The sequence below is a fragment of the Lutzomyia longipalpis genome, chromosome 1 (genome assembly GCF_024334085.1).
Source record: "Lutzomyia longipalpis isolate SR_M1_2022 chromosome 1, ASM2433408v1".
Classification (NCBI taxonomy): Eukaryota; Metazoa; Arthropoda; class Insecta; order Diptera; family Psychodidae; genus Lutzomyia; species Lutzomyia longipalpis.
Window position 1 is genome coordinate 17,480,740 of NC_074707.1, and position 20,871 is coordinate 17,501,610.

At 37.6% G+C, this 20,871-nt stretch overlaps 3 protein-coding genes across 3 annotated transcripts; 2 read left to right on the forward strand and 1 right to left on the reverse strand.

The window, feature by feature from the left end:
* The first annotated feature begins 3 nt into the window (after positions 1-3).
* Positions 4-4,839, forward strand: LOC129794687 (methyl-CpG-binding domain protein 2). Its single transcript, XM_055835515.1, has 2 exons — positions 4-209; positions 4,169-4,839. Exons 1-2 carry the CDS (start codon positions 133-135, stop codon positions 4,656-4,658), a joined length of 567 nt encoding a protein of 188 aa, XP_055691490.1. The 5' UTR covers positions 4-132; the 3' UTR covers positions 4,659-4,839.
* LOC129794620 (39S ribosomal protein L19, mitochondrial) lies at positions 4,770-5,881 on the forward strand. Its single transcript, XM_055835414.1, has 2 exons — positions 4,770-4,885; positions 4,955-5,881. The coding sequence occupies exons 1-2, from the start codon at positions 4,828-4,830 to the stop codon at positions 5,818-5,820; spliced, it is 924 nt and encodes a 307-aa protein (XP_055691389.1). The 5' UTR covers positions 4,770-4,827; the 3' UTR covers positions 5,821-5,881.
* A 2,344-nt stretch (positions 5,882-8,225) lies between these two features.
* LOC129794123 (zinc finger MYM-type protein 4) lies at positions 8,226-19,869 on the reverse strand. The gene is made up of 10 exons (XM_055834758.1): positions 19,613-19,869; positions 18,196-19,353; positions 17,296-17,701; positions 14,176-15,784; positions 11,745-12,688; positions 9,887-10,058; positions 9,462-9,798; positions 9,124-9,381; positions 8,950-9,052; positions 8,226-8,870 (listed from the first exon to the last, which is right to left on the reverse strand). The coding sequence occupies exons 2-10, from the start codon at positions 19,307-19,309 to the stop codon at positions 8,696-8,698; spliced, it is 5,118 nt and encodes a 1,705-aa protein (XP_055690733.1). The 5' UTR covers positions 19,310-19,353; positions 19,613-19,869; the 3' UTR covers positions 8,226-8,695.
* Positions 19,870-20,871: the final 1,002 nt, after the last annotated feature.

A 20,871-nucleotide genomic window follows, 5' to 3' on the forward strand; every position in this document is an offset into this window, starting at 1 on the left:
ACCTCAAAGCTTTGTTTTTGTTTGCATTTATGCCGTGCAAAGAGTGAAAGGAAAATTGAATTTTTCTGTGCAATAGAGGTGGAAATTGAAGGAAAAAGGATTGGAGAACGTGAAGAAAACCCCAAAGCAAAGATGAATATATCAATTGAGCGCAAAAAACCAGATATGTCGTCGCTACAGCGCGATAAAGTGGACGTTTACTATATCAGGTAGATTTCTTTTTGTTTTCTTGGTGAGCTCAGAGGGGCCGAGATGTCTGGCCGGAAATATCTCATACAGAAATCATAAAAAAAGGAAAAACTGCATAATTTTCATCATTTGTTGTAAATTTTAACGATAACCGTGGGTTTGTCGCCTCTGTGTAGCCCCGCTGGAGCCTCAACAGCCGGTAAGAAGGTGGATGTGAGCCCCCGTGGCTTGGTACCCCAAGTCGGGGGGCGGCCCTTGGTGGGTCCCGGAGATGCAATAGATTTGTCTCCGAGTATCCCTGAGGGCCCATCGACGGCACGTCTTCTCACAACGAATACCTCGTTGTCGCATTCACTCATCCAGCGCTCATCTTTGGGCGTCAAGCGCAAACTTCCGGAGAATCTACCATCTCCGGGGCAGGCGCGTCCTCCATTTCCGGACTACAGGTAGCCTCGTGCTGGCCACCGTTCCCACCTTTTATTCAATTTCTTTTATTTTATTTTACTTCCAATGAATTTTTTTTTTTGATTTAAAAAATAATCTTTCCTTTATATTGAGGAAAATACATTTTCCCTGGGCTTGTGTAGTATATATCTGACTTTGAAATTCAATCTTCTTTTGCTCATCAAAATTCCCCTGAAAATTACAAATTGAAAAGGAAATAAAAATGATTGGAGGACATGAGAGCAGCAGGTGATACACAGATTGGCACATTTTCACGATATATACTAATTAGAACCCACTGGTAACTATTTGTTATCATTTATCAACTCCTTTCTTTATTTATTTGCCACATTTTGTTGTCCATTCTCCTGGGAAATCCCAAGGAAGCTGCAAAAATTCAAAAATTGAGGCTTTTTGGCAACAGTTCTTTGAGTTTTTGGCTTCCGGAAGGTTTCCCAGTCATCACCAGCGCCCAGGGGCGTCGGAACGTTTTCGAACTTGGGGGGGACAAACATTTTGGCGCCCCCTTTCCCTTTTTTGGCGCCCTCCTTCCCTTTTTTTGCGCCCCCCCCCCTAGTTTGGCGCCCCCCATGTTGGCGCCCCCCCCCCTATTTTTTAGGGTATTTTTTTATATATATAAGTGCGAAACGAGAACCCTCTAATTTTTCATGGACAGTTGCATGATGAACAAATTTTTTTAAAGGTTTTCAAAAAAAACTTTTCTCGAAGGAAATTACCTTTTTGAAGACCTCTTAAGGTCGTTCCACATTATTTCTTTTCTTCCACACGACGATCTTATAAAAAACGAGAGGAAAAACATAGATTTAAAAAAAATTTACGCTTTCCAACAAACACAACTTTCTTTAATATGTATATAGATTTTCCGAGCTACAACTTTGTGTCAGACAATTTGTTTCTATTTTAAAGTGAAAATGCATTTTCAGTCCACTTTCCACTTTCCAAATTATAAATAATAAATGGTCAAAAATATCAATTCTATAATATTATTTTAACTCGACACTATCAAAGCTATTGAGATTGAAAGATTTGCGTAAAAATTAGATTTTTTAATAAAAAATAAATGAACAATAAATATTTACAAAACTGCACATTTATTTTTTCCCACCCCACCCTAAGGTCTTTGAATTATTTTTTATAGCAAAGTTATTTTTTATGTTATAAAATATTGGAAATAGCGGGTAACCAATGATCCTAAATTATAAGTAGTAGTTATGCCGATTAGGGAAAAATATTTTTCAAAAAAATTACAATTTTGTCTTAAAATTTTTTTTAAAAAAATACTTATGTAGATAAAGAAGTCTTTCCTTACAATTTGCCCATCTCTTATTTTCAGCCAGTTTCACATTTACTGAGAAAGAAAGAATCATAGTCCGTAAATTCGTTAATTCGATCTTTCGCTTTATACTTTAACATCCATGCCATATTTAAATTTGCAATTATATATTTAATTTATGTTGTATATTTATCTTTGCAGTTTTTATGCATATACACAGTAAACTCAGAAAGTTTCCGAACAAAAAAAATTTTGAGGAGTTTTTGCATTGTTTGGTTAGAGACTACATACATTATATGAGCTTGTAAAATTTCGATTTAAGTAAATCCTAAAAAGAGTAAAAAAAGAACCAACGAGTTAACAGTAAAAGAATCTATGGCTTAGAGATTAGCGCGTAGTACTCTTATTGTTAACATCCATAGTTCAAATCTCACCGTGAACATTTTTTTCTTTTTGTTTTTCTATTATTTTTCATTAGATACCTTAATAATCAAAAAGAAGGATCTGTTTGTTGGAAATCGTCATTCCTATACGACTATACACATCTACACCGTTTGTCCGATCGCAATGAATGACTCTTATGCACCATACACTGAGTAAATCTTTAGAATTGAATCACAATTAGTTTTAAAAGTATGGGATCGTCTAAGATTCAAAATAAGAGTGACCATTTCCCGGGAAAGCGCTTGGAAACATACAGATTTTCCCAAATAAAGTAAAGGTGTATCATCTACTATCTTGATTAATTTCTGAGTTTATAGGAATAGTAGAATATCGTAAAAATGTGTAATATTATGAATTTAAATAATTTTCAAAAACCCATAGAAGGTGGAAAAAAAAGTCCATTGCAATATTTTGGAAATTAGAGACTAAAAACAAAAAAATACGTGTTAGGAAAAACTTTTTTATTTTTTTACCTTCTAATGGGTTTTGGAAAATTATATTTTTTACGGAAAAATAAGCATTTATATAGCTTTTATCTGAGACTTTTTACGATATTCTACAATTCCTATAAACTAAGAAACTAATCAACTAAATATATGATAAACCTTTACCTTCTTTGGGAAAATTTGTATGTTTCCCAGCGCTTTTCCGGGAAATTGCCACATTTGTTTTGAATCTTAGACAATCCCCTACTTTTAAAACTAATTTTGGTTCAATTCTGGAGACTTAATCAGTGTATGGTGCAGATGGTAAATAAATTTAAATCTAAAATTTAATTTAAATAAATTTTTTCTATTGCATCTATCTTCCATTTCAATTTTTCTATCTATCCAAAAGCGCCAAGCGCAACAAAACTCCGCGCTTTGCTCGAATTTACCTCGTTTTAATTAATAAAGGGAACATGTGAAACATAATAAAAACTCAATTTGAACAGTGTCTCTACTAAAGGCGCCCACACTGTATCAAAGGGCGCCGAAAAGGACCTGAAAATTATTTTAAAAAAATTGTAACGTTTCAAGGGGCGCCCTCAGCCTCCTAAAATTATTTGAACGTTCTAAAGTCGTCCTCGCTGTGTCAGAGGGCGCCGGAAAGGTTCTAAAAATTCTCAAAAATAAATTATGACGCTTTAAAGGGCGCCCTAGATCAATTAAAATTATTTGAACCGTTTAAAGGCGCCCTAGCGGTGATCCAGATATAGATACAGATCAGAGGGCGCCAAGATTTAAAGTGTTTAATACTAGAGTAAAGCATGAAAATTTCTTTTAGCGAAAAGAAACAATTTCACTCATAAAAAAATTGCTTTAAAATTTAAAGTGTAGAGAGTCTAGAGTTTAGAACGTTCAAATAATTTCATGAGGCTGAGGGCGCCCCTTGAAACGTTACAATTTTTTTTTAAAATAATTTTCAGGTCCTTTTCGGCGCCCTCTGATACATCAAGGGCGCCTTTAGAACGTTCAAATAATTTTAGGAGGCTGAGGGCGCCCCTTGAAACGTTATAATTTATTTTTAACAATTTTCAATTTCTAGTCTTTAAGCTCATTTTGCGCCTTTGTTTAAAATTTTATTCCCTAATTTTTTTGTTTCCTTTCTGTGTGGCGCCTTCGGCGCCCTTTTGTGGTGATTTTGGCGCCCCTTTGAGGCGCCTTCGGCGCCCCTTTAAATTTTTTGGGGGGTACAAAAGACCCCCTGTACCCCCCAGTTCCGACGCCCCTGCCAGCGCCTCATCATTTACATAATTCATCAGATTTTGTTTTCTTGACAATTTATTTAATAAATTCCCTTTTCCTGGTCAAACAGTCGAGGTGGGATGCGCACAGATGTCTCCCTGGTGCCCCCAATCCGGCAGACAGCGTCAATTTTCAAGCAACCAGTCACTGTAAACAAGACACAAGAAAGCAAAGTGAAGACAGAACTGAAGCATGGTGTCCAGGAGCGTCCGAAGCAGCTTTTCTGGGAGAAACGACTCGAGGGGCTGCGTGCATGCGATGTGGATGGTCACGAATTCACGGCAATTGAAATGAACAAAGGACTAAAGCCAGTTGGCCCCAATGTGAATGAGACAACCCTCTTACAGTCCATCGCTACATCCCTACACGTCTCCAGTACTTCCGTCACTGGACAAACTGCCTCCCGATCAGCTTTAGCCGCCAATCCGGGAGTTTTCCTAAATGCCGATCAACCGCTCATGTATTCCTACAGCATATGTGATGATGACATCCGGCGGCAGGAGGAAAAGGTCTCAAGTGCTAGGAAAGCTTTGAGTACAGCTCTCACGGCTCCGCGCTAAATACTCCTCCGGAAATACCCTGAAAAAATCTTCATTCAGAAGCGCAACTTCAACGCCATCTCGCGGAATTTTTTGTGCAGCGCTGAGGTCTTTTTCTCCGGGAATATCCACAATATTTGCTAATTTATCATAAAAATAGTTGTAGTTTCTATATAAAATAAAGGACATCATGAATATTTCATCACGAATTCATCGATCAATAACGCAGTGTTTGGTTTTCTCCAAAAGTAAGCGGATTTTCTTGAAAGAATCTTCATGACATAACCTCACTTTTGTCGTTTCTTCTTCCTGTTCAGGAAATAAGGGAGCTTATCCGCGATTTTACGTGAAACCCAAGACACCACAGTGGTTCTACACAAAACCCCAGCCGGCATTTGATATTCACAACCCAAAGAATCGCATTGTCAGCAATGCAATTCCCCCAGAATTCAGGCATGTCTACCCGGAATTTCTGCCAGATCCGAAGATTGAATGGCGCAATACGGTACGAGAGAAGCTCGAACGCATGGATATGCTGAATAGAAGGAAACAAATTGACATCCCGGAATTCTATGTGGGATCAATTCTGGCTGTAACTACGTCAGATCCCCACTCAGCCGGCAAAACAAATCGTTTCGTGGGCATTTGCATTGATAGATTCTATACGGGCATCCGAACGGCATTTATCCTCCGCAATGTTATTGATCATCAGGGCATTGAGATTGATTACCAAATGTACGATCCCACAATTCAGAAGATTGAAGTTCTTCGTCTGGAGAAGAGACTCGATGACAAGCTGTACTACCTGCGCGATTGCTATCCGGAATATTCAACATTTGACCCTGAAATGGAAGCGGAAATCCTCCCGGAAGGTGCCTCAGTTCCCGTTAATCCCGTTCAGGCAAAACTCAAACCACGTCCATGGTTGGAACGTTGGGAGCGACAAGACCTCAAAGGAGTCTCCAATGTCCTTGAGCACTGTGTGGAGAAGCATCTGCGGAAGGCGAAGAAGGTTGAGACGCCATGGGAGAAGTATGACCTCATGAAGCAGTATCGACGCACAATTCCCGAAGAAGAGCAGAGTGCTGTCTATTCGGAAGTCTTCTCGGAGTTGCACCAACTGGAGCTGATGCGGAAGAAGCTGAAGCGAAAGAAGGTCTTTGTACGTCCCAAGAAAGCTTAGAATAATGTTACACAAAGTTAGTTCTTCAAGAAATTTTTCTTAATAAAATTAATTAGACGAATTTTCGTGGGATTTTTACATTTTTTGAGATCATCGTAGATTTTAATATGCGTGAAAGCTGTGAAAAATAGTAAGGTAAGAATTAACAAGCTCTGCATGGTAAGATTCATATCTTTTAGGTTTTTATTCAAGTGGTTCGGAATAATTTAAATCATTTTTCTTTAATAAATACTAATCTTTCATTCAACGATCCTCAATTCCTCCAAGCATTTGATTAACAATTATGCAGAAATACGGATTAGAAAATGCAGCGTTGGAACTTCCTGGATTCGGTTGGGCATCAAGGTTTACCTTCGGATTGTATACGGCAGGAATTAGAAATAGAGAAGATAACAGATATCCCCGTAGAGCTGGGTATACCCTATAGAGATACAGGTAAGCAATCTATTAATAGCCTTCTGGAGAAAAAGAACAATTTTGATTTCTTGTCGCCCTCGTAGCTGTCGGATGTCTGATTTTTCTCAAAGGGGGCCGGATGGGATCGAGAATAAATACACCGATTTTTCCCAACACCTTTAATTCACAATAACTCAAATATAAATTTTGGCGGGATAGACGGCATATAATATATTGCTTTTTCCTTTAAGTTCCGTATCCATTCAAGGATAGTCTTTATCATTTGCTTTGTTTGTAAGTGAGTGAGTTCTTCAAACATTCTTGATCATGTTTGGAGCATCAAACTTTGATTCAGTGCCATCGTATAAGTTATTGACGAAGCGACCCTATATGGACTGTTCAGCCCTTTTTCGAGTAGCAATTTCCTCCCTTTATTAGGACTTTATTTTCTGTTATAAAGTAATGCTTCAATTTCTAAAAATATAATACTGCAATCTTGATTGCAACAACACCAAACTTCAAACATAACGAGAGCTACATTGTAAAAACGGTTAAGTCGGTTCGGGGGCCATACAAAGTTAGCCGACTTAGCCGTTTTTACAATGTAGCCCTCGATAAATAACCAAAACTCTGCAAAGACAACGAAATATTATTTATTTCTAATTTTTTTTCTAATATTCTTCGTAACGTACACGATATTTCATTTTCTCGGCGTTCACGAAGTTCTCTTTCAAATTTGATTTCTTCAACAGCTGCTGGAACAATGTTGCTCCTTCCAGGTCCTGCGAATGAATGATGACTTCTCTCCGGGCGTAGCTCCTTTTATTCCCCATGGGGCGCTCCTGTTGTTCTCTTTTCTCCATTTCGCTCTATATAAGTCCTCTCACTCTGACGTCCGGATAGCAAATGAACGGACAAAAGATTCCCATCGAGCGTGCTGTCACATTTTATTAAGATGTCCTCGATGTGTCGTCACTCGAGGGCTTCCTATATCCAGAATTTTTACTTTTTCTATCGATTTTTTACTTTTTCGTCTTTTATTGTTTATTTTATTGTAAATTTCATGCCACCGTAATTTAAAATAAAAAATAATGTTTTTAAAGGATTTAATGTACAGAAAAGGGGGCAATTTCTGGTCACGCTGTGACAATATAATATAATTATTGATATATTTTTTCTGATTTCCATGAAAGTTCTATATCTATGGAAAAATTGATGTTTTTTGTGAAAAGTATTCGTTCTCTTTTCGTTTGATCAATGACCTATCTACTTGCGACAAAACGATGTAATGTTCATGTTTTTTATTGGTTTTGACAGCACAATAGGAGTCGTCTCATGGGCCTTGTACCAATCTATAAACAAATAAATTCTCACAGGAACGAACTTCTATACCAGAGTGATCACAGTCGCACATATGTAGTATCGGCTGCTGCGGCCTGAATTAATTAAGACCCTCGGCTGGCGGCGGCGACCATAAAAAAAAACTGTCTTAGCGGTTTGAAATTTTGGCGGCTTTGGTCTCTATTCTATACTATAATCAAAAAAATAAATCGCCCTTATTACACCGATTCCTTCCACAGAAACTTTAATTTATCAAAGAACGAGGTAAATTGTCGCTTCGCTCCAATTTACCTCGCCCCGCTTCGCGGGGATTTGTTGCGCTTCGCGCAAATTTTAGAGGAAAATAAATTGTGATGGTTTGATTGAGGCCACTTATAAATCTCGGAGAAAAATTTCGGAAAGAGAAGAAATCATTTTCATACAACACTTTAGGCGCCAAATTCAAAAATTCGCAAAAATCGCATGAAATCTCTATGGGGGCTACCTGAAGGGGGGCTTTGGGGGGAAAATGAATACGGCCATCTGAAACGGCCTGTTATAAGGAGCCTCTGTACCAAATTTCATCGCGATTGGTCAAACGGTGTGGATTTGTATAGAAAAGTCGGAACGACGATTACCAACAAACAGGCCTTTCTTTATTATATAGATAATAATAAAAAAAAAACTCATTTTATTTCATTCTCTGTCTCATTTTATTATTAAATCGTAATTATTACTTCAACTTTCTTATTTTGTTAAAATTGTAAAATGAAAGTGTTCTCTCCTCACATATTTCTCTACACCACCCTTCATACACATTTTACACATTTCACCCCCTTCTAATCCCTTCTTTTCCTTCTTAAATCTTTTACACAACATCAAAATAATTCACGGACTCTTCTTTTTTTTCTAAATTCACTTTGTCCTCTTTTGTGTCCTTTATGTGCTTCTCCTTCCTTGAAAAGAAACTTCAAAATCGAAGCAAAAAATGGGATTCATCCTACATATTGAAATATATAATATATGGCTAAAACTTCTCTCTCTCTCATATACTTGCACAATTGAAAAAGAAAACTCTCTCAGTTGACTTACGAGGAATCCTTGATTTTTTTAGGGGTCTTCCTTCGTTTTTTTTTTACAGTGTTTCCTGAACACGTGCTTAGCTTGTTAGAAGTGCAATGTTGATTTCCTTCACCATCTTAACACGATGCAACATCTTTGTGAGCGCCTCACGACCAAGGGCTTGCGTTGAGTACCAAACAGGTGAGTCAGGGACACATGAACGCTCCGGCTGCAGGTAGAAGATGTCATTTCGGGTCTTTACACTTTCAGGACTGAAAAGAAGACAAAAAACAGTTCAAAAATCCGTTTTAAGGATATTTCTTGTGGGGATTTAAACTCCTTAGTCCTTACCATTTGGATAGGTAGAACTCATAGAGCTTTACGGGACATCTTAGGGGATTTTGTTCATTTTCTTGCTGCTCATACACCCTCTTCTTGCGATTGTTACCATCAACTGAAAGTTAAATAAAAAATTGTTTTACTTTCTTCTTGATTTATAAAAGTTTTTTGTGAGAGCAAACTCACCATTTGCTTGGGGTGGATAGAATCTCAATAGGACATTCCTCGATCCTGGCAATTTGGCAGCTCCTGGGGAATTTGGATTCCTCTTCCAGTGCTTCATTATGTGCGAAAATGAAAGCTCCATGTGTTCCTCCACTGTTGTGAGATTGAAGTGTTTTGTATTGAAGAACATGAGTGTACTGAGTAGGACATGCGGTGAATGTGCCCCAAGTTGCTTACATTCCCACAAATGTTCCTCCTCAACGCGCGTTACGATGTATTCTGCACAAAAAATCAACAAAAATCTCAGTTTTTTTTAAACAAATTTTAAACAAAACTTTAAGAAAGAAAAGAAAACTCACGAGAATCATTGTAGAGAACTGAGAATTTTCTTGCCACCTCATCGAGGCAGTCTGTGAATTTCTCATAATATGGATCCGTAAAGATATTATCAATCCGATTATTTTCATAGAGATACTGCTGTATACCCAAGACAAGATAGTAAATCGTATCCGGGGCATATTCACTCCCATTGGGCTTCCGGACTTCCTTAACGAATAAACAAAGTGAATAATTCAATTCATCCGCCGTCAACTGCAGCAGATCCGATTTGAAGGGCTTTCGCCTCAGTGTACTCTTCTCCAGATCAGCATTTTTCGACATTACCCATTGCTTCCACGCATTTACACCAAATGTGTACTAAAAAAAATGAATTTTTTCATGATTTTGAACCACAAAAAGAAAAACTCTTAAAAAGAAAAAAAGATTTTTTTTTTATCGTACAAACCTTCAAGCACATATTTGCATCTGGCTTCTCAACGGGCTCCCTGGGCGGTTCTGGCTGTGGTGGAGCCACAACTTCATTCCTTCTCTGCCTCTTTGCCGGTGCTGGCCTCGTATTTCTTGCGGGTTGGGCACGTTTCCTGCCTCTGCCACTACTAACTGCCATTTCACTTTGCCTGTGTGTTCATCGCATGTAAATAGATTAGGGCAGATTACAATGGAGTTGATAACATAGATTAAAGATTTTAAATATTTAGTTTTTATTTTTTAAATTTCATTTCTTTTCACTTTTGTTGGTTTTTGTTAAAATTGATTATAAAGAACTTGTTTAAAGCGAAAAGTGTTATCTTAACCAATTTGGTTAACCTAGTTTAGGGTTAAGGAAGTTTAAAAAAAACAATTTTTGTCTTTTTTGTCACTTTTTACTTTTTTTTAGACTCTACAAAAATCAATGTAGTTTTTCCGACGTTTTCATCAACAAAAAAATATTTTCTTTGTAAATTTCTTTAATAAAAGCGCCCCTCTCTATGATAGCCACTGAAGAAGGCTCCGAGCGGGGCCGAAAGCTTTGTGAAGATTCTGAGTTTCTTTGGATAAGAGGTTTCAACGGCCGACGAAAAACCCGGAAGTATATTGTTTTTACAAAAAGTAGTTTTTTTTTAAATTTACAAATTGTTTTTTTTTTGCTTTTCTTAGTAATTTTTCTCCGAAAGATTTTTATGTATCTGGAAACACATTTTTGAAAGAAAATTGTAAAAGTTTGTCTTCTGACAATTATTATTTTCTTTTAAATCAATTGAAACATGCTACAGGTTAAACGAAGCCCTCACTAAGGCATCCGTTAACGGATAAAGTTAAGCTAAATACGTAGAAAAAGACTGACTAACGAAAAACATTTCTCTTTTTCATTTATGTAGACCAGGGGCGTAGCCAGAACGAAATTTTGAGAGGAGTTATTTTGAGTTTGGGATTGAAAATTTTATGCATGACATTTAGTTTTAGATGCATGACAGTTAGTTTTTGATGAGTATTTTATACATGGCATTGGTTTTTAGGATAAATATTAAAGAAGAGTTGAAGATTTTGGTGAAAACCGTGCTGATTCCTTACTTAACCTATACTTGGTTAAGTTTCTAGGACCTAGCTTAGTTGAATTTTATGAAAAATATGAAAAATTAATAGAAATTTGCTCTAAATATTTATTTTGAAAGATTTTTTTTTTATGGATTCCATCTGCTACAAAGACTTCAGAAAATTTTTCTAGGGTAGTTAATCCAGTTTTGTTTTTCATTCTGCTTAAATGATTTTTTTTTTATCAGATTTGGACAAATTGAGTGTTGTTTGAAAGGCCTGAAGCAGAAAAGATGCATTAAAGTTTGTTTTAGTAACATTCCATGTTGGATAATTGCAAATTCCCGTTAAAACATTATTTTCTTAGGAATTGGAACGTTTCTTGTAGCAAAAATCAATTTTAGGGTGACTTTTTAAAGTTTTCAACCTTAGATTGTCTTATTTCACGTAACTTCTCAACGAACATTATATTCTCTTATTAACTTTTCATTTTCGTAACTTTGACAAATAACGTTGAATTAATTTTCTAATTATTAATATTCAATGAAATCAAAATAATTTCTTCAAATAAATCTATTTTGTCTTAGATTTGAAATTTTAAAAAAAAATCATTCAAAATAAAAATTCATTCAATTTTTCATTGAAAGAAAAAAAAACTTTACAAAAAAATCTTTAATCTATCGCAATTCACATTTCACAACTCTGATATTGAGAATGAAAACTCAACAAGCATAAATCCCCCAGAGTGGAGAATTGGATGTGAAAAAAATCAATGAAATAAAGTCACTCACCTCTGCTGTTCCATGAGCATAAGATGATGCTGGTGGAGTGTTGTTTGCTGCTCAATAACGCTATCCCCGAGATGTGGATGCGCCCCCTGTGTGATTGTGTTAGCTTGCATTGCCGATTCGAGATCAACTGCCGGCTCCTCGTACTCCGTGGCCATTTTCAGGGCCATCTGCAGCATATCCTCCCCAAATGCATTTCCCGTCTCAAGGGGTTCAGGCGGGAATGACGTGTCCTCCTCTTCGGCATCTGAATCCGAATCACTTTCCGCCTTCTTCTTGTCACCCGCCACCATTTCGGCCATCATGAGGAGTTCCGCCTCAAATGGATCCGTCGGCATCTTATCCTGAATCTTCTTAATCTCCTTCATGATGCCATTGGCGGAATTCCGTGTGGTGGGCACGAAGATTGGTACGGGGATGGGGATGGGAATTGGAACGGGAATGGGAATTGGCATTGAGTACATGTGCATGGGGGTGGGCACGTACATCGGCACCGGGATGGGGATGACAATCTTCCGCTGGAGATGCGCCTCCGTCTGGCATTCCGCCTCCTCCGTCTTGGGGCGACACGTAATCCCCTTGGACACATGCAGTGGCTTGCACATTGTCGACATGTTGGCCACGGGCTTTGGGGGTGGTGCCACCGTCACAACTTGCGTCTTGTGCTCAATACGCGGCGGAGGCGGCGGTTGGGCCATTGTCTGCACTGACTTCGATGATGACGACACACGAATGGTCGGCTGGGAACGTACCAGTGGCGGCGGCGGTGGTGAAGGGGCGCTCAAATGAGACAGTTCAGTCCGCTGCAGGGGCTGCAGGACAACACGTGGTTGAGCTTCCATGAAGCGCGTATAATCCGAATTCCCCAATTGATAGTCTGATGCTGCTGCCTTCTTCGGGGGTCTTCCTACACGTGTACGTGTCACCATTGGGGACAGAGAAGTTACCTTCCGGAAGGGAATACAAAGAGTTTAGGAAAATGGAAAATTTGGATTTTATTTCTTTTCGGTATGATCAACGGAATACTAGATTCTAAAGAATATTATTTCTGATTCTTTTTTGCAAAAAGAAAGAAGAATAAACTTTCGCAGGAACTTTAGGCGGTTTTGTTGAGAAATTTTCTACTGGGTGGTCATTGCGGTTCTATCTACGGGAATCTGCGGCTATTGTTGACAATAAACAATAAAATATCCCTACAATGTTTACACAGGGCAAAGGTTAAACGATAAGATGCGGGAATTTGCGGACAAAATAGTTGATTCGCTTTCTCTTTCAGTCCTTCATCAGCAACCAATTCGTTTTATTTTTAGTGTAACGAAGACCTAACAATGCTAGTTATCAGGTTTAGAAGTTCCAGAGAAACCAGTTAGGGTAAGAATTAAAAGAAGTCTCCTGGTTTAGATAGAATTGGAGACAGAATTTTTAGAATTTTTTTTTGTTAAATCGAAATTTTCGATTTCGAAAAATTTAGGACTGAATTCTACAAATTATTGAATTTTTTTATATTCGAAAATGTTTCATTATTAAATATTTTAAATTTTGGAATTTTTAGTGAAAATATTTTTCAATTTTGAAACATTTTATAAATAAAACTTTTTTTTTGTAACTTAAATAAAACTTTCGATGTCGAAAATTATTTTCTTTAAAAATTCTAATACCCAAAAAGAATCTCAAATATTTTCTATGAAACATTTTCTCAAAGAAACTGATTGTGAGTAAAGAACTTAAAAACTTATAGAATTCTATGTAGAAAAGTCAGTCTTATATTTTTCTATGAATTTTTCAATATCGAAATTATAGGAAACCTTTAATTTTCCATAAGAATTCAAAAAGGTCATATTTTTTTAAATAACTTGAAACTTGTTTCAAAAATGAAAATTAGAGAATTTACATCGATAAAACTTTCGATATTGAATTGTTTGAAAAGAAAACTTTCAAAGTTGATATTTGAGATATTTCGAATTATTCTAATTTTTAAAAAATTAATAAAATGAAATTTAATAACTTGAAATTTTTCTGAAATTTTAAATTTTTCCATTTGAAATATAATTCAGTTTCGAAACTTTGTAATACCTAATATTAATAAAATTATATTTTTCAAAATTACATCAGCAATTTATGATTTTAATTTAGACCTAAGAAATCAATACTTCTATATGCTATCCATGCTATCTAAGGAAAAACTTTAAGGAAGCAAATTACCAAAAATTCTTAAAATTCAACCAAACTTTCATTATAATTGAAAAAAATTGACTAATCAGAGAATTTCTTATCGAGGGCTGCATTGTAAAACCGGCTAAGTCGGTTCGGAGCTCATACCGACTTAGCCGGTTTTACAATGCAGCCCTCGTTATGCTTCCCTAATTAAATCTTTAAAAAATCATTCCTTATCAAACAAAATTTGTCAGTTAATTAAAAGGAAATGTGGACTCACCTTGGAAATAACAGGTACAGATGGTTGTGTGTTCTTGGGAACAGTTGGGAGCTTTGCCTGAGCCCCTTTCGAAGCTGCAGCCGATGCCGGTGGTGTAGCTGAATCCGTTTGTGACGGTGCCTGTGCCTTCTGTGCTCCCGCAGCCGGAGCATTCTTCACCCTCTTGGGCAACCCCATCGGGACAGGACGTGAGGCGTCATCTTGATCCATTGTCAGTGGTCTCTTCCCAAATTGACTCTGGAACGCCATGACGCACTGATACGTACAGAAATTCCTCAATGTCCCATCGCTCATTGTTAAGTGATACTGCGGCACATTCTTCGAGGAGCAATTGTCACAAACCCCCTGCTTGCTTGGCAACGTAATCTTGGGCATGTCGTACATTGTGAGGCATGATGTTGAGCAAAAGAGGATGGATTTTGCTCCAGCGCCCCGACGGACCATGTCGAAATTGTACTTTTTCACTTTACACCACGAACACGGGACAATTTTGCGATTTTGCACAATGTAGAGATTGAAGCAGATCTTGGAGCAGAAGATATTCGGGTTGAAATCATCGTAAATTGTGAATGATGAACTGCTTTTGCGCTCAAAGTATTTGTTGCAGAGTTTGCACTGATCCGCCGTGAGGTTGTTCACAAAGCTAAAGGCTGAGAAGCATGCATTGCAGCACAGTTTGAACGTCACCCCATCCATGATAACTTCCTTCCGGACGGGCTTCTTGTTGCGACAAACCCCACAATCGGCCACTGTGTGCCGCTTCTTGCCCATTACAACGGTTAGGAAGCCATCTTTGCATTCATTCGAGCAGAAATCTTTGAATTGTGTGGGTCCAATGGCCGCCAGGATGCCCGTTTTGTCCACCATGTTCTCATGACAGTACGAACACATCTTGAGACCCTTCTTGAAGACAGCCAAACACGACGTTTGGCAGAATTGGCGAATTTGATAGCCAAATCGTACACAATACTTCCCAATACTCGTTGCAGGTGTTGACAACCCACACAGGCTGCATGTGCTGAGCATCATTGTTTGATAGGTTTGCAGGCATTGCTCATTGCAGTAATCCATTGTTTCCCAGATGATACTCTTATCATTTGGTGTAATCTGACTGAAGCACTGCACGCACACACGTAGGAAGCTCTGTTCACGCTCAATACGTGCCTGTTCCACCTCCTCCGGTGTCCGTGCAACGAGTTGCGATGAATCCGGACCGAAAGTTTCGTGATCCGCTGACGATGAGGTGGCATTTGTGATAACTGTTGCCGACCCACCGCTCTCTTTGGGCAAATCACGCACACGTACCGTCGTTCGGTGCTTCAACCGGAAGCGATCCGGTTGCTCCAGCAGCAGCAAATTCACACAGTCCTCCTGACAGAGGAAGAACTCATCGTCATCCTGACGAAAGATGAATTTGCAAACTTTATCATCTGTACATTGGTAGCATTTATTCATTTGCTCCTCCGCATCCGTGGGGACTTCCTCAATTAGATACTTTCGGCGAATCACAACGCACTTTTGCTCAGTTTGAAGTGGGATGAAGGAATTGAGACAAGTTTGGTCGCAAATGTAGCTATATTCTGCATTTGCTGTCTTCTTGAAGCGATATCTACAGCAAATAAAAGGAATTTAAGGTTAGATTAGGTTCCTTTTGGGGTAAAGAGAGTTGGGCAATTTCATGTAAAATTATTTGTTGACATGATTTTTACATTTTACATGTAAAAAATATGTAAATTATATGAAAAGTATACAAAAATGTAAAAAAGATGTAAAAAATTTGTAAAAACAATAATTGAGGGAGAAATGATCGGAAAAAACCTAAAGTTTGATTTTTCTTTGTTAAAATTAATTTAAGTGATTAGCTAAAAATCTTTAAATCAATAATTGTTTTACATTAACGGAAAAATTAATTTGTAAAAAGTTTGTTAATTTTTAAAAGGTTTTAAATTTCTTTCTTAATATGTATGCAAAATTACTGATTGGTCAGAAATGTAGGTGGAAAATAATCTTTTAGATGAAACCCGTTAAGATATTAAAAAAAAACTTCGGTCAAGATTATGTAGAAATTTCCCTTTTGTAAAGAAAAAGATGAAATATCCTGGTTTTTTATTCTTATTGACGTTCTTAAAGCCTACTAAATGATTCTAAAATTGATATTTTTCATATTTCGATAAAAAAAAAACCTTTTCTCACATTATTATTAAAGCTTTCTTTAACATAGTTTTGAGTTAAAGCTCAAATTACCATGATAGATAATTTCGCGTTTATGCGAAATGAACACTTATATATTTTTCATGGAGAAAACTCACCTTTTAAAGGTATAATGTTAATTTAAAGAATTTTTTCATAAGGAAAGAATGTGTTGAAGGAAGAAAATAAGTTCAATTTCAACAAATTTTCTCATTAATAATGGAGTTGAAAAACATTTTTACAAAACTATAAGTGAAATTTTCCATAAAAGTATGACAATTTACAAACCTTTAACAAATTAATTCTATCTGTAGGGGAGGGCGGGGCTAATTAAGTCACTTAAGGGTTTGGAAAAAGCCTAAAATATCATATTTCCTAGCTAGATAGAACAAAATAGTCTGAGAAAGAGTTATAGGGCAGTAAATTTCCTAAAGAAATGAGCTATACATTTTGCTTTATCTATTTGAGAAATATGATATTTTGAGCTTTTTCTAAACCCTTAAGTGACTTTTTTAACCCCGCTCTCCCCTATTTATACAATTTTGTCTCTTATCATGATTTTTTTGTCTGAAAATAACTTTTTACATAATTTTACAAAATAATTACTTTTTTTTCCAATTAAAAAAATATTTTTCTACCATTATTTTTCTTTACATTATTTATGTAAAATTAAAATGTAAAGAAAACGTAAAGAAAAAAGCATGTAAAGAAAGGAATTGTTTACATGTAAAAAAGTATGTAAAATGTAAAAATGTAAACAAACCGCCCAACCCTGGGTAAAGAACTGTTGAGATTCGTTTCGACCCAAAATGGTTAAAATAAAGTAATTTTCCTCGGTAGTATAGTGGTCAGTATCCACGTATACAAAATATTATCTATTCATTTTTTATAAAACATTCAAATCCTGAATGTTTCCCATCAACAACTTACTTGCACAACTTGATAGTGTTGCACTTGATGCATGTCTTTCCTATCTCGAGGATGATGTAGATGGACAACTTTTGGAGATTAAGAGTGAATTCCTTGTCCGTATTTGCCGCCTTGAAGGCATCAACGCACTCAAAACTACATAAATTCTTCACTTCTCCCTCCTGAAGGACGGAGAAGACACAATTTAGGGATTTTTTGCACTGAAGACACTCAACGGGATCTTTCGTGGCTTGAGCTTCCTCGCGAATCTCATTGGGTGCTAATGTGGTACTCTCTGTCACTTCCATGGAAGAGTCTTGTTGCGTGGAAGTCTCATGGGTGATGTCATTCTCATCTCCTGCACCCTCAGAGGGACCCTCGTGTGGAGCATCATCCGCCTGACGTTGATCTTCATTCATTTCTGTGTCTGAAATTAAATATTTTGATTCAATTAACGATTTTATTGATCCGTCTAGAGAACGAATTTTCAAAGATTTTCTTTAAAACTTCAAGTTTAAGAAATTCTGAATGTTTCTGGGCAAGATTAAAGTCAAAAAATCTTTAAGAATTAAAGAAAAAACAACATATAACATCAAAAATAAAGAATAATCCGACATTTCACTCTCAGTGACCCCATAGAGCAACGCTCAACGTGTTAAAGCGCATTTTGGCGTTTTGACGGAGCTCTTCTCATGCGGAATAGTGAGCAAAAAGTAGAAACCGAGAAGCCCCGCCCATTTGGGATTACCTCACGCCTTAACCACAAATACCGCGCAAGTCAGCCTCAATGTGATTTCGTATTATATAAAGCTTCTTTTATCTGATTTTTTTCTTGTCATTTGTACTTTTCCAGTGAGCCGCGGAAAATTTCTCGGCGCTGACTTCGGGATTAAAACCAAAAGAGATTGAAGAAAAACTCACCCTCAACTGTTGATTCCCTCTCCTTTTCAGCAGCTTCCTGAGCTAGGAGAGCTTCACGTTCAGCTTCGGAGATTTCACGTTCTTCATCGGGAATTAAACAAACATCCTCCTCCTGATCATTCCTCGATTCTTCCTCATCGGGAACGTCGCCGGATTCATCAGCAGTGACATCCTGGGCTGTACTTTCATCTGCTGCATTTCCTTCGTCGTCATCTCTGTCATCTACTGAGGTCTCCATTGGTTCATCCCCAGCGTGGTTGTCATCGTCATCGGAGTCAACGGGATGAGAACTGTCTGGTTTATCCGTTGCTTCCCTCCGTGGTTGTTCATTTGTCTCGGAACTTCGGAGGCAATCAAAGAGATCGTAGCTTTGGTCTTTTCCTTGATCACTTACTCCCTGGGAGTCTCCACCATCATGACGACTATGCTCCTCCTCCTCCTCATTGTCCCTCGCTACGCTATCTGTGCTTTCTTCGGGATGGTCACGTGATGATTGTCCTTCATCCCCGGATTTATGGGCTTCCTGCTCAGCTTCTTCATCCTGCCCTTGTTTGCTACTCTCTTCTCCTTCATGCCCCGGCTTACTCGCCTCATCTTCCTGCCCTTGTTTGCTGGTGGTGTCCTCCTCCACACAACTCGGACTCTGACTCGCCCCGTCTACACTCTCAGAAATATCTGTTGTCTCCATGGGCTCATCAGCGTGCTCTGTAGCCGCAAAGGGATCAGGTTCCTGCAACTGCCTCAGCTGCTCTTCCTTCTCTTCCTCCGTCTGGGGCACACCTTCAGCTACATTTACCTCCTCCGATTGATGCACATCCGCCGGATCTTCCTGTGTGTCATCCGACACATCACGCATTTCTACATCTCCCGGTGTCTTTACACTCTCCGTCGTTGCTGCATCTTCCACCGCAGCTTCCTCCTGTGACTCTTCAGCATCATTCACCTCCGGAGCATGCTCTTCATTTACACCCCCATCCACATTATTGGATTTCTCTTCTTCCGGAACTTTCTCACTCTCCTTGGGTGCAGCATCCTCCTCCGAATGCTTCCCATCGACATTGTTGACCGGCTGTTCCGGCGCCACTGCTTCACTTTCCCCTTCAGGATTTTCCATTTTCTCTCCTCAAGCGACTACAGATGTCAATCGCATTGGGTTGTCTATACAAAGAAAAAAAGGATAATTTATGATAAAAACTTTTCATTTTTATTTGGCGCTTTGCACCACGAGAAAACACACCCACAAACACGCCAAAATCACACACACACACGTGCATTCCCCGTGTATGTATATGATTCGCGCGCAAGAGGGACGCTTAGGTGAAAAACAAGCGAAAACCCCCCGGGAAAGCCCCAAAACAACACACCCCATTGACATTGAGGTGCATTTGGGGGTTTTAGGGTGGAAAAGTGGACTTACATGGAGAAAATAGGCGTGAAAATTGATGGAAATTCCACGAGAATGTTGCCGTAGACACCACTTGTTTTTCGCACTTTTCACAACAAAGTATAACCTCTGCGGTTTCTTTTTCACCTCACTTTCACCTTTTGCCCCGCAATACACGAGTTTTTCCACTAATTTGATGAAACTTTGTTGTATTTTCCTAGTGAAAATGCATTTTCTGCCAAGCCGAAGGAAAAATCAGACAAATGGCGACCGTGGTTGTCAGAAACTTCTTCTTTTTCTTCCAAGGAATTTTTAACACTTCATGACTCGACTTGAAACCTTTGCGTGTAATAAAATATCACGTGTAATAAAATATTTTCCATAATTCACAAAGAAAAATTTAATTTGGTCTCAAGGGTCTCAAGCTTTTCAAAAAATAATCATAATTCTTCGAGTTTTCTCGCAGAAAATACAAAAAGTTCATAAGAAATTATACTCTGAAAAAAATAGTTTGTATTTGAGTTTGTCAAAGTTTGTAACTCCCATACATTTTTTAACAAACATGGAAGTGAAAAGGAGTCAAAGCCCTTTTTTGTCAAAGGAGATTACTTTTTAATCTCCAAGTTTGTTATTTCAAAATAAAATAAACATGTTTGTAAAAGTTTGTTATTGCTTGTAAAAATTTGTATAAAATTTCGCATAGCTTCCCTTACAAACCTTAGCATACCATTACAAGCTTGTTTATTTTATTTTGTAGCTTTTAAAATAAAAGACATCCTTTTAAATAAAAATTATCAATTTTATTTACTCTTCAAAAAGAGTTTACAAGAGTTTGGGCTTCTGTGATGCTTCCGGAGGTTTTACGGGCGTCCTCTATTCGCGGCAGAATTTCACTGTAATGTTTGGATGGATGAAAATCACATTGACGTCCCTCTACAGGAGTTCCATAGTTATTCCATTATCTGTAAATAAAAAGGATGATTAATTCGAGAACGATTCTATTAACGATTTAGGCTATCTTGAAATAACTTACCATTTAATATGATTTATCTGTCTCAAAATCCCCAAATTGCACGCACAAGTCATGAAATTGGATATTCTCCATGAATCCTCCATTTTTCACAAAAAAATCGATTTTTCTGGTTTTTTGCACTTTTTTTAAACGGCGTCCACTTTTTTTCTATTTGTAATGAAAATGTACCCAAATAACAAACCTAACAAACTTTTTCAAAATTGTTTGTTCAAGCTTGTCAATGTACTAAAACAACAAACCTTTTAACAAACTTTATCAA